Below are 12,959 nucleotides of genomic sequence, written 5' to 3' on the forward strand. Positions count from 1 at the left end.
ATAATTTGTAGATCAGGACATAACCTTGAAGTAGATCATTATAACTCTAAAGAAAACCAATCAGGTTACCTAATATTGTTGACCTTTGTCTGATAGTAAGACATTGTAAGAGTAGTTAATGAATATTTGATTATAGAAAAATTCCCAAGGGTACTTTTAAAAGCTTTAGCCCACTAACTTACTGTCCAAGCGCACTGGTGAAATTGATATACAAAAGAAAGGGATAATTAGTTCTATGTAGAAAAATTATAGAAAAGTTTGTCAAAATATGGAAAATCAATGAAATTAGCATTTGAAGATCAAAGGAAACACCAAAATCACTTAAATAGGTGATAACTGAATTTATCAAATCACTGAAATAGGTGATAATGAAATCACTTGTTTAAGTAGTACCCCTGACTGATAAACAAACGACAACCACTGAATTACAGGCTCCTAACTTGGGACAGGAACATACATACAGAATGTGGCGGGGTTAAACATGTTAGCGTTGATTTATGTTATATTAATAATATATTTTCATTCAGTTTAATATAAACATTGATTCAATCATAAAAAGTTGATTTCTGACAAAACTTTCAACATTAAAAAATTTGTTTGACATGAATAAAAACTTGAAAATTATGATGTTCAAATCAAGATCTTCTTAAATGTATTCTACAACTAGACAAAAAAAAATCAAATTTCAATAGGAACATTGATAAAACTTTTGTAAGAAATCAACTTTTTATGATTGAATCAATGTTTATATTAAACTGAATGAAAATATATTATTAATATTTAATAAATACATCATCACACGCAATTAATGAGTATAAAAAAGTATTTTTGTCTATATATAAGAATTTTTTTATACTCAGGTAATTTAATCAATGAATGATAGATTTCTCTTAGAAGAAATTTAAAGGTCCCAGAGAATAAACTACACAGAGAACAATAGCTATTGTATTTATTCAAAAGGACAGGTGAACTTGCAAAAGTTTAAATACCTGGTCAAGATAGAGATGGCACTGTGGAAAACTTTCATTGGGTTCGCAATAATTAATATTGATTTTAGCCATGACTATGTATGTCATTTTATATCATATAACCAATTTTTAAGTTCTTTGACTACAGTTATTCTGTGGCAGAAACCTATTATGTGTCAAGTATTTAATTACAATCCAAGTTCAAACCCGTATCAAGCGTGAATATTGTGTCCATTTTGGCCCCAAATTTTCAGGGTTGGACATCTGCGGTTGTATCCAGATGTGCTCAGCGAAGCAATTTATTATATTTATGTATACTGGTTATAAATAAAATAGTTTTCATAAAAATGTTCATACATTGTGTAAAATTGAAAAGATAAAATATTTATCCTAATTTATCCCTAAAACATTAGTCTAGTAGTTCATTGTAGTTCGATCATCACACACAATTACTCAATGCTTAAAGCTTACATGTAGATGCATTGCATTAGCCAACATCGCTGTAGACTTGAAATGTACACAGAGGTAATTGAACAATGTATATAATATATACACATGATACATGACGATGATAACTAGGTCAGTCAGGGGTACTACTTGTACAAGTAATCTTTATTTACTTGAAGAAGTAAATAAAATATACTTATACAAGTTAATTATATTGTTTGAATAATCTCCCCTTAATTTTATAAAAAATTTACTTGTATAAGTAAATTTTTTTTACAATCCCACAAAAATTCTCAAGTTTTGAGATGTAAAATCATGCCTTTAACAATTTTTCTCAGGTTAGCTCATAATTTTTGATAAGAGTTCAATGTTTCATCTCATTAATTCAACAAAGAAACTGATTGAGCAAAGATCTTAAGTATTTGCGCAAGGCCTTCAAAAATTGCTCCTTGGGGGCTTGTAAATGAGCAGTGTTCTAAAGATAACAGACAAATGAGATTTTCATTGTCCATGAAATTACACTTAAATGAATAGTAAAGACATCTGCAAAGGACAGACAATTCAAAATTCTGTTAGAGCAAAGAAGTTCTAAGAATTCAAGAAAAGAAGATAGGATGACTTTTTTACTTGTATAAGTAAAAAAATCTGAATGTCTAAGGGACATAACTAGGCCAAAAAATAATTTACTTATACAAGTAAATAAAATACACTTGCATAAGTATCCTACAAATTTACTTATATAAGTATATTATAATTACTTCCTCAAGTAAATAAAAATTACTTGTACAAGTAGTACCCCTGACTGTAGGTGGGAAAACCGGGAACAAGCATATTTTTGGATAAATAATAAGATTGGTCAAAAAAGATAAATTTTCAATTGTTGTCATGGTTGTTAAGTGGTACATTTGAGGAATCTTTCTTTTTAAACACACAGTAATGGGATTTCAATAATGATGTAATTTTTTATTCCAGATGTGTTCCTCAAAACTATGTTTTGTATGTCTAACACTATTTGTGCTGTCATTTTTACCTGAACAAAGTACTTGTAAAGAAACTGAGCAAAACAAATTGTATGATAAAGTCATCCCCAAACCTATCAAACCAAACGAAGAAACACTGAAACAGATCATTCTTCAGAACTCAAGTAATATGTCGGAACATGAGAGACTTGTAAAGAGGGAATATTTTATTTCTAAGTTATTTGAAGATTTTGGTAATGAAAATGGTGTGTTGACACATGATGGACTGGACAAAATGTTAACACAGTTAGGTTTTAAAGTTGATCCTGTTGATAAAGATCATGATCACAGCGAAGACCATCATCACAATCACTTTGAAAATGAGCACAAACATTCAGAAGAGGAAGATCAGACTCCCAGGAATAAAGATAAAAGATCTTTGAAAATTACTTCAAAAAATGACAGTTCTGTTAAAGTGAGTATTTGCATTGTGTAACATAATGTTCAAAATGTAGTAATATTGGACACTTATACTATTTTAAAAGAGACATTTATAATATTACAATGTATATTTATATAGTATATATGTGGTGATAAAATAATCGGATATTATATGAATAATTAAATTCTTCTTTTATCAATTCTAATCTTAAAAGAAAAATGATAAAAGAGTACATTTTGTAATTTATATGCAATATTTGGTGATCATGATGATAGAAAACTTAAATACTGTATAAAATAACTTGCTGGAAGGTATTTGAATTGATATATATATAAATTATTTACATAAATCATAAATAATCTTATAGGCTTGCGTACTAAGCCTTAACTTTCTCTGAAGGTACTTTTAATCAAATTGGGTCCTTTATTTAAAAAGGGCGACAATGTACATTTGTACATGTTGTATCATCAGACTTGATGTCCCCTTGGTTCTAACTTTTTCTTTAATACGCCAGTTCCGGGATACGGTAGTTAGTTGAATCTGTCATGTGACTACCATCACCACGTGACTAAAATGTAGGCATCGTCATTTCCAACACATGATGAGCGAAAGGGTGAAAAAGTTTGATCTTATAATGCACAAAATATTTGGAAAATTAAAATCTAATAAATTGGTCACCCTCCCTTAAGCGGTACAGGAATTAAGATTACGTACTTACGGAACATAAATTATTTCTAAACTACCCTGCAGAATGACGATTCTGAAAGTGCTTGAAACTTTAATAGAGCAGGCTAGGGATACAGGCTCGCCTTCTATCTGGTAAATGACGTCATAAAGGCGTGCGAAATTGACGATATTTTCCAGCGAAAGACATGATTCGAGAAATAGCCTATGATTTGTACAACACTGTTATGACTCAGTTATTTTTATAAAATTATTATTTGAAATTTTACAATGTAAAAACTTTTGTAAAAGAGAAAATGTTGGCTTTAAATTTTCAGGAAAAATACAATGTTGACAGTTTGTTACATGAGTATGGATATACAGCTGGTATAACAAGGAACCAGTTTGTTAGCTTTTGTCCTGGGTTTCTGTTCATGTTGATGGGTTTAGAGCATGCAGATGAACATGATCACAATGGAATTCATCAACATCTGAATACATCAGAGAGTAGCTACCGTCTCCCAAAAGGTACGTAAAAAAGTGTAAAAAAAAAGGAGATATGATAAAAGCCTTCCATCTGGCCCCTTGAATTCTTTTAATTCTTTCAAATTTTTGTGTGATTTATCAATAGATGAATAGGGTTATATGATCTGGACACTTTAGTACAGAAATGTAAGAAATGAGGCATAAAATAAAAATAGGTTTGTTTGCTGTTGTCCGGTCAAGCCTCAAAAATCAACCTGTCAAAAAAAAATATAATTGACCTCATGGAAGGTAACATTTTGTTATCAACTTCTAGTCCTTGAAAAAGAAAAAAAATGGTTTTACTAATACATGTACTGGTATTGGTTGTATGGAACATTATACTCATATATATATAAAAATAAGAAGATGTGGTATGATTGCCAATGAGACAACTCTCCACCAGAGTCCAAATGATATAGAAGTTTAACAATTATTGGTCACTGTATGGCCTTCAACAACGAGCAAAACCTATACCGCATAGTCAGCTATAAAAGGCTCTGAAATCACAAAAGTAAAACAATTCAATCGAGGAAAACTAACAGCCTGATTTACATGATTTATGTACAAAACAATAAACGAAAAACAAATATGATATATAGCAACAAACAAAAACCACTAAATTACAGGCTCCTGACTTGGGACAGGCACATACAGGATGTGGCGGGGTTAAAATAGTTTGTTGGCTCCAGACCCTCCCACTGTGATATAACAGTACATCATAAGAAAAAACTATAAAAATCATATAAAAAGGGATTAACTCATCAGATCGATACAAAGCAGAAAGACATCTAACAAAAACACAGACAGGATGTGGCAAGGTATTTGTACATCCTTACAATAACAAGTAATTAAAAAAATCATGCATCTAAGACTAAAATATCAATCAGCACACATCCAACATCCAATGGATTTAGTGTAAAGACGTCATACATTGATTATATAATGAGAAAGAACACATGGTAAGTAGTATGTAGAATGATGTACATGTACATGATGTAACTTTATAATAATATAGATTAAATAATACAGCAAGCACAGTTATACATTGTACATTAACATTCAAATATCATAAAAATGAATTAGGAGTCTTCTTTCTGTCAAAATATTTGAATATTCTGCACAAAGTACAACCTTAGATAGAGATATCACAATAAAGATTATTGCATATGAAATTGATAATTTATTACATATGAAATTGAACAAACTTTTTTGCTAAGAAAATATTGGTAGTTGCAGTGAAAGTTTTTCCTATATTCCATAGATTTAACTTTTCTGTATATCTACTTTTTATCTGAGCATTGCAAGATGATCATATAATTATTATATTTCTATAAATATAAGCAAAAATTGTCATGTTTAAAACAGTCAATTAATTTATAAGCTAACAAGTAGTCAATATTATATTGACTACTTGTTAGCTTATAAATTAATTGACTGTTTTAAACATGACAATTTTTGCTTATATTTATAGAAAATAAGAACTTTTCACAAAAGATCATCATTTTTAAGACTAAAACAGAACGTTATTGCGCTGAAACACTACGCCTACGTACCCGCTTAGACTAAAAATTTACAACAGCACTCTTGTCAAATAACGAAATTTAAATTTGGAGAAAATAGAATGAAATAAACACTGACTTAAGTGATTTACTTGCGTCCTCTCCAAGTATACAACCGCTTTGCTTGATCGTATCTGTCAGGTTATGAACAATTGATACAGGTCGATTGTGATGTGTGTTGTTAGTAACCACTGGTAAAGCGAAGAATTTAAATATCTCAAAAGTGAAACTGTTTACACACCAATAAATAAAAATTGACCACCCTTGAACTTTATTTTTGTTTGGTGTTGCCTACCCATGCCTTGTAGGGTTGGGTAGGTAGTTAGAGATTTTTATGGCCAATATCATAAGTTACAACTTCGGTAGGCAACATCAAACAATTTAATTTTATTTTTGGCCACAATGTAGTTAAATGAATTTACTAGAACACACTAAATGTAATTGTATTTCAGTATGGGGATTCAGCTGTCTGTCAGTGACTGTCATCAGTTTAGTAGGACTACTTGGTGTAACTGTGATTCCTATCATGCAGAAAGTCTTCTATAATCACCTGTTACAGTTTTTAGTAGCGTTAGCTGTTGGAGCCCTCTCTGGGGATGCTATGTTACATCTCATTCCTCATGTAGGTTTATTTGTTAGTGTTTGATATACCCCCAAACATTGATGTTATGGAGAGTAAAATGGTAGTGTGTCTGTCAATGCGCCAGAAAGCAGTACCCTCTTAACATGCTTACACTGGATTAAAAGGGAACCCTTGGCAAGTTGTAGGGACCATGGGAAGTTAGTCCATTAGATACATGTATCAAGCTTCAAAACAATGTCATGCGTCATATATCATGTATATAACAAAAACAAACTCAAGCTGAGTTTATATTTCATATCTGCTATATATATATAGCTCTTTACTTTGCTTTTCTTTATTTCTCTCACCAGAGCAACATACATTCTGACATTAATTTAATTTACCAAGCTTTGTTCTTTTGTGTTGAATTTCTGAATGTAAATTGTTGCCTGCAGACAGGCGAAACGTCAACCAGTTAGAATTTTTCAAAGGATAAGATTAGGTAATGACAGTGACTCTCTTAATTTGCATAACAACTTTATTGAAATTGCAGTTTAATATTTTAATCAAATAATGTTCCAGGTTTTATGTTTTACATTTTCATCTTTAGAACATGTAGAAACAGAAGAAATTACCAAAGAAAGATTCTTTTAATAAAATTTATAAAGTTTGAAATTAAGGGACCCACAATCAGTGACTCACATTTAGCACATTTATCCTCTGAAAAATTCTTATCTTTCTACTGAGATGCAGTAAATGCCATTGTCTTCAATATTGCTATATCAAGGTTTTTTTTCCACACCATATATCTTTATATGTTTTGAAATTATTCAAACTACTCTTCCTAATTTTCCACCATTGTTTTTGTTCAATATGATTGATGTTTTTAACTAGCAAGTTGGGAACAGATTGGTTTATATATCAAAAACGAGGTCTTTGACCCTATGATTATTTTATATTAATCAAACCGGTTTATTTATCAAAAACTTAAAAAAATTTAAAGAAAAATTCTATGCATTAATTATTGGAGATTTGATGATTTTAAGACAAATTTAAGAGTGGTATTCACGATGTTCACAGAGTTAATGTTCATGATGTTATTTCATACAATTATACATCTTTTTTGAAAGGATGTATTCAATAATGTTTCAGAAAATAAAAGAAATTAATACATCAAACGACAGCTATATGCAAAATTTGACAAAAATCTGTGACATTACACATTTTCTGTAACTTGACCTTTATGTATGATTTTGATTGGTGAATTTTCAACTTTCTTCCTTTACTGAAAAATAAAATTCAAGTCTTTCAAAATTTAAAAGAATGGTTTACAGACTTTCTACAATGTGTAAGATGTTAGGGTAAGGATTGCATTCATGAATTAAAAACCCTTATGTTGCTAGCTTGATAGTTCTTATACTTCCAGACTTTCATTTGACTTTACCACTACTTTTGAGATAAACAAAACATAGTGCACAACATTATCATGATTATATACATCGTATCCATGAACATTTTAAGAAATTATCAATGAATCATTTACTCAGATACAATGTATTCAAGTTACAAAATGGTGTGTATTTGTATAACCATCATGACCATCGTTGTCAAGAAAATTACATAAATTGTGCATGGTGCATGAATCCAGTATCTGATCTAAAAATATCAATGGTGTAATTGTTAAAGAAATATTTAAAATTGGAGTTATCTTCCTCTGTACAGCATTGTAGTTGAACCAGTTCAAAGTATTTCCTTCCAATGCTTAATACAATGCAATGTATAATTTTTTAGTTTCGAATGCAAAATAAATGCACTTTGATTATTGAGGCAAAGTGGTGAGACTTGAGATAATATTGCATGCCCATTCAGCCCTATGGCAAATCTTTAAAACTTTACTTGGCTACGGTTAAGTGGACTAAACAGGAATAATTTACCATTGGACTACAAAAAGGAAGGCTTTTTCTTCACATATTTCTCAAGTACTACTAACAAGAATTACTGCATATTTAGTTATCAGCTTAACAATGATGATTTGTAACTTGTGAACGTTTTTTGGATCGGTGGGACAGTACTTCAACTACACTATGTTGATATTAAACCATTGACATTGTCTTAACATGTATATATATATGTTCGACATAAATTTCAGGCATTCCAAAGTGGACATTCCTCGCAAGGTGAACATGATTCACATGACAACTCACAGCATATGTCATCTGTATTGAAAGGGTTGTGTGGGCTTGGAGGAATCTATTTCTTTTTTCTTATAGAAAGACTCTTGACAATACATACACAAGAAAAACGGAAAAGAAAAAAGGTAGGTTACCATGTTTACATATTTACCAATAAAACGGAGAAAGAATTTCATCCTTGTAGACCTCAAGATTGTGCTGTAGTTACAGTAATCAGCTTTGTATAATTCGCACTAGTACATTGTCTGCACCCCCCTTCTTGCCACAAGAATTTAGGTAAAAAAAACTTTTTGTAACTGTTCGAAAACATCTAATGAAATTTCAAATCTTGTGTGATCGTTTGCGGTATTTTCATGGAAAAACCTGTTTTCCATCACCAAATAGAAGTTGAAAATGTTTGTAAATGATCCTAGAACACTTCACGAGTGATAAAATAAGTCAAAATCACATAAAAACAATTGAGAAACTTGTGTGTGTTTAAACCGGAAGTTCGAATAGCATGTGTAAATGAAAATAGATATGGTGAGAGTGTAAGGAAAATCTGTACTTAATAGATATCACTAGAATACGACTTTGAAAGTAAAACAGTTCCATCCTTATGTAAAATAATGTTTAACATATCCATCATATAAATGTTTGAAAAATCTTAAGCTAAAACAAAACATATGCATCAGTATGAAACATTAAAAAGGAACGAATAACCGATTACATTTTGTAGTTTATACATCGTAATGCATTAGCTGGTTCCCAGCTGACTTATACACTTTTTTCTTTCCGTTAAATTCAAGCGGATCCCAGTTTATTTTATGCAATGCAGTGAAAAGAAACCAGAAATTTGTAATAAAGCATTTAATTTTGTAATTTATCAGTTTATATTTGATATCGAATAAAAAGTGCATATTAATACGGATTAGGTAAATTATTAGTTTTGAAAATGATAAGAGCGCCCTCTACAATTTCAAAAACAAACATGGCAAATTCAGTATTTTTCTCTTATTTATTTAATGCTTGTGGTACTCTATAATCCGTACCCCTGTCTTGCAGCTTCAATTTTGGAGAATAAAATGGCGGACTATACAAGCCTGAATTTGGTAAATTCATGAACTTTGTGTGGGTTCTTTGGACAATGGGTTGCAAACTATGATGAAAAATTTTCTTCACTCATAGCAGGGAAAATTTAAAATTTGGTCTTTTTTCTGATTTTAGTCGGAGTAAGCTTTTAAATCTGGTCTTTATTCAGGTTTCAGTCAGAGTAATCTTTAGAATCCAGTTTTTATTATACGACCGCAAAAATATTTTGTGGTCGTATATTGGTATGACTTTGGCGTCGTCGTCCGAAGACACATTGGTTTTCGCACTCTAACTTTAGTTTAAGTGAATGGATCTCTATGAAATGTTACCATAAGGTTCAATACTACAAAAGGAAGGTTGGGATTGATTTTGGGGGTTATGGTACCAACAGTTAAGGAATTAGGGGCCAAAAATAAGCATTTTTGTAACTTCCAGACATAACTTGTGTGTTAGTGTATGGATCTCTCTTACATTGTACCACAAGGTTTCATATCACAAAGGGAATGCTGGGATTGATTTTGGGGGTAATTGCCTCAAAATTTTAGGAATTAGGGGCCAAAAAAGGGGCAAAAAAACAAGCATTTTTCTTGTTTCATGATAATAACTTGTGTGTAAGTGTATGGATCTTTCTGCTTTCTGAAATTATACTACAAGGTTCCATATCACAAAGGGAAAGCTGGAATTGAGTTTGGGGGTAATTGCCCAAAACATTTAGGAATTAGGGGCCAAAAAAGGGCCAAAAATAGGCATTTTTCTAGTTTCCAGACAATAACTTGAGTTCAAGTGTATGAATCTCTCTGAAATTGTACTGCAAGGTACCATACCACAATGGGAAGGCTGGAATTGTTTTTGGGGGTAATTGCCTCAAAATTTTAGGAATTAGGGGCCAAAAAGGGGAAAAACACAAGCATTTTTCTAGTTTCATGACAATAACTTGTGTGTTAGTGTATGGATCTTTATGAAATTGTACTACAAGGTTCCATATCACAAAGGGAAAGCTGGGTTTGAGTTTGGGGGTAATTGCCCAAAACGTTTAGGAATTTGGGGTCAAAAAGGGGCCTAAAAACAAGTATTTTTCTAGTTTCCAGACAATAACTTGTGTTCAAGTGTATGGATCTCTCTGAAATTGTACTGCAAGGTACCATACCACAAAGGAAAGGCTGGAATTGAGTTTGGGGGTGATGAATCATAAGGGGGTTCAAAAAATTTGGGGGAGGGATTTTTTTTTCCTTTTTTTCCTTTTTTTTCTTTAAAATTTTCCGTTATAAATTGGTTATTTCTGATTTATATATAAAAGCAAATAATAATGATATGGTTTGAATAGGTAAATTAAAAGTTTTTAAGTTCTTAGACCACATTCATTCTGTGTCAGAAACCTATGCTGTGTCAAATATTTAATCACAATCCAAATTCAGTGCTGTATCAAGCTTGAATGTTGTGTCCATACTTGCCCCAACTGAGGGTTCGACCTCTGCGGTCGTATCAAGCTGCGCCCAGCGGAGCATTTTATTTAGGTTCAAGTCAGAGAAATCTAGAGAATCAGGTCTTTATTCATTCAGGACTTCCCATAGGAAAAGTGTTCTCAAAGATGTAAACAAAATGTTGCAATCCTGTATGTGTTAGTAATGTTTATGAACTGTGTCAGTTGATATTTGACCAGTACAATGGTGTCACATTTTACAAACATAGAAGTTTTTTTTTGCAATGAGTTCTTTATTTTCAAATTTTAGAAAACCATACATTTGTAAGGTGAATACATTATTTGTTTAAAACAAACCTAAATAACATTATAAAACCTTATATTTAATTGCCCTTGGTTGCTGATATACAAAACAAATTAGTTTTCTATAATATGGAATCTTCAATTGCTATAAACATCCTTGACTTACCCTTGTCAAAGTCCAGAGACTCCACCTAGAAAAAGTTAAGTGAGCAACATGGACTTGATTTAAAGGCTCCATCTGTTAGTAAGTTTTATTTTTGTTTAATTCATCTATTCCCCAGCTAATAATATAACTTAAATAGTTTATCTGTTAGAATTCACTGGACCTTTATATCAGTGTCAAAGTTTATTTACTTTTTAGCTCACCTGGCCCAAAGGGCCAAGTGAGCTTTTCTCTCATCACTTGGCGTCCGTCGTTGTCATTAACATTTAACATTTTGAACTTCTTCTAGAGAACCACTGAATGGAATGAAACCAAACATGGCATGAAAGTTCCTTTTGAGGTGCTGACTAAGTGTTGTTACTTTGTAGCTGATCCATCATTCAAAAAGGCCACCAGAGGGGGATTTCCTTTAACAAAGGACCCTATGGACAATACATACAAATGTCTTCTTTTAGAGAACCACTGAATGAAATGAAATAAAACTTGGCATGAATGTTCCTTACGAGGTGCTGACCGAGTGTTGTTACTTTGAAGCCGATCTATCATCCAAGATGGTTGCCAAAGGGGGATTTCGTTTAACAAAGAACCCTATGGACAATACATACAAATGTCTTCTTTTAGAGAACCACTGAATGGAATGAAACCAAACATGGCATGAATGTTCATTATGAGGTGCTGACAAAGTGTTGTTACTTTGAAGCTGATCCATCATCCAAGATGGTTGTCGTCGTTAACATTTTATACGACCGCAAAAATTTTTTGCGGTCCTATATTGGTATGACGTTGGTGGCGTTGTCTTTGTCGTCGTCTTCTTTGTCGTCCGAAGACACATTGGTTTTTGCACAATGACTTTGGTTTAAGTGAATGGATCTCTATGAAATTTTACCATAAGGTTCAATACCACAAAAGCAAGGTTGGGATTGATTTTGGGGGTTATGGTACCAACAGTTAAGGAATTAGGGGCCAAAAGGGGGCTAAAATAAACATTTTTCTACATTCCAGACAATAACTTGTGGTACGGTGTATGGATCTATCTGAAATTATACCACAAGTTTCCATACCACAAAGGGATGGTTAGGATTTGGTTTTGGGGGTTATGGCTCAAACCGTTTAGGAATTAGGGGCAAAAAAGGGGGAAAAACAAGGGTGTCCTGGTTAATGGACAAATACTTTAGTACAAAACATAATTTAAAGCAGTGTAAGGGAGGTAATTCAAATACATCATTTGAATTACCTCCTTTACACTGCTTTTAGATTATGTATAAAGTAACGGTTAATGAAAAATTAAGACAATGTAAAAGCAGTGTAAGGGAGGTAATCCAAATACAACATTTTGATTACCTACCTTACACTGCTTTTAAATTATGTTTAAAGAAATGCATATTTATAAAGGAAGACCAGTAAAAATATCCGCAAGTGAAAGATTTGACACCATATTTTAAATTCTATTATAAAATAGATTAAGTTAGCACTATGGTAAATTTAAATGGGTAATTATGGTTGCAAACTCCATTGGAAATTTGAATTGAGATTATGACCATATCTTGAGGGAAAGAATTTTTTGGGGGGAAAAAGGAGGGGGGGCGTAAAAAAATTGTGGGGTGTCAATTTTTTCTCATTTCAGATTTCAGAAATTAAAAAGAAAAATTCTTGAAATATTATTTTTTTTGCCAAAAGAAAAAGAG

The 12,959-nt window shown here is 31.8% G+C and overlaps 1 protein-coding gene across 9 annotated transcripts in view; it reads left to right on the forward strand.

Moving 5' to 3' along the window:
• Positions 1 to 12,959, forward strand: part of LOC127730854 (zinc transporter ZIP6-like) — a 95,326-nt gene that overhangs the window by 5,787 nt on the left and 76,580 nt on the right. For 7 of the 9 annotated variants that reach the window (XR_007995326.1, XM_052239461.1, XM_052239458.1 and 4 more), the window contains exons 2-5: positions 2,388 to 2,849; positions 3,818 to 4,007; positions 6,016 to 6,185; positions 8,275 to 8,442. Coding sequence is in view for 8 of the 9 variants with exons in the window: in XM_052239461.1 (XP_052095421.1) it covers positions 2,388 to 2,849; positions 3,818 to 4,007; positions 6,016 to 6,185; positions 8,275 to 8,442 (990 nt within the window). In the remaining variant the exon portion in view is untranslated. The remainder of the gene's footprint in view (positions 1 to 2,387; positions 2,850 to 3,817; positions 4,008 to 6,015; positions 6,186 to 8,274; positions 8,443 to 12,959) is intronic. The other 2 variants (XM_052239462.1, XM_052239463.1) reach the window with 2 other exon arrangements.

The sequence above is a fragment of the Mytilus californianus genome, unplaced genomic scaffold (assembly GCF_021869535.1).
Source record: "Mytilus californianus isolate M0D057914Y unplaced genomic scaffold, xbMytCali1.0.p SCAF_2, whole genome shotgun sequence".
Lineage (NCBI taxonomy): Eukaryota > Metazoa > Mollusca > Bivalvia > Mytilida > Mytilidae > Mytilus > Mytilus californianus.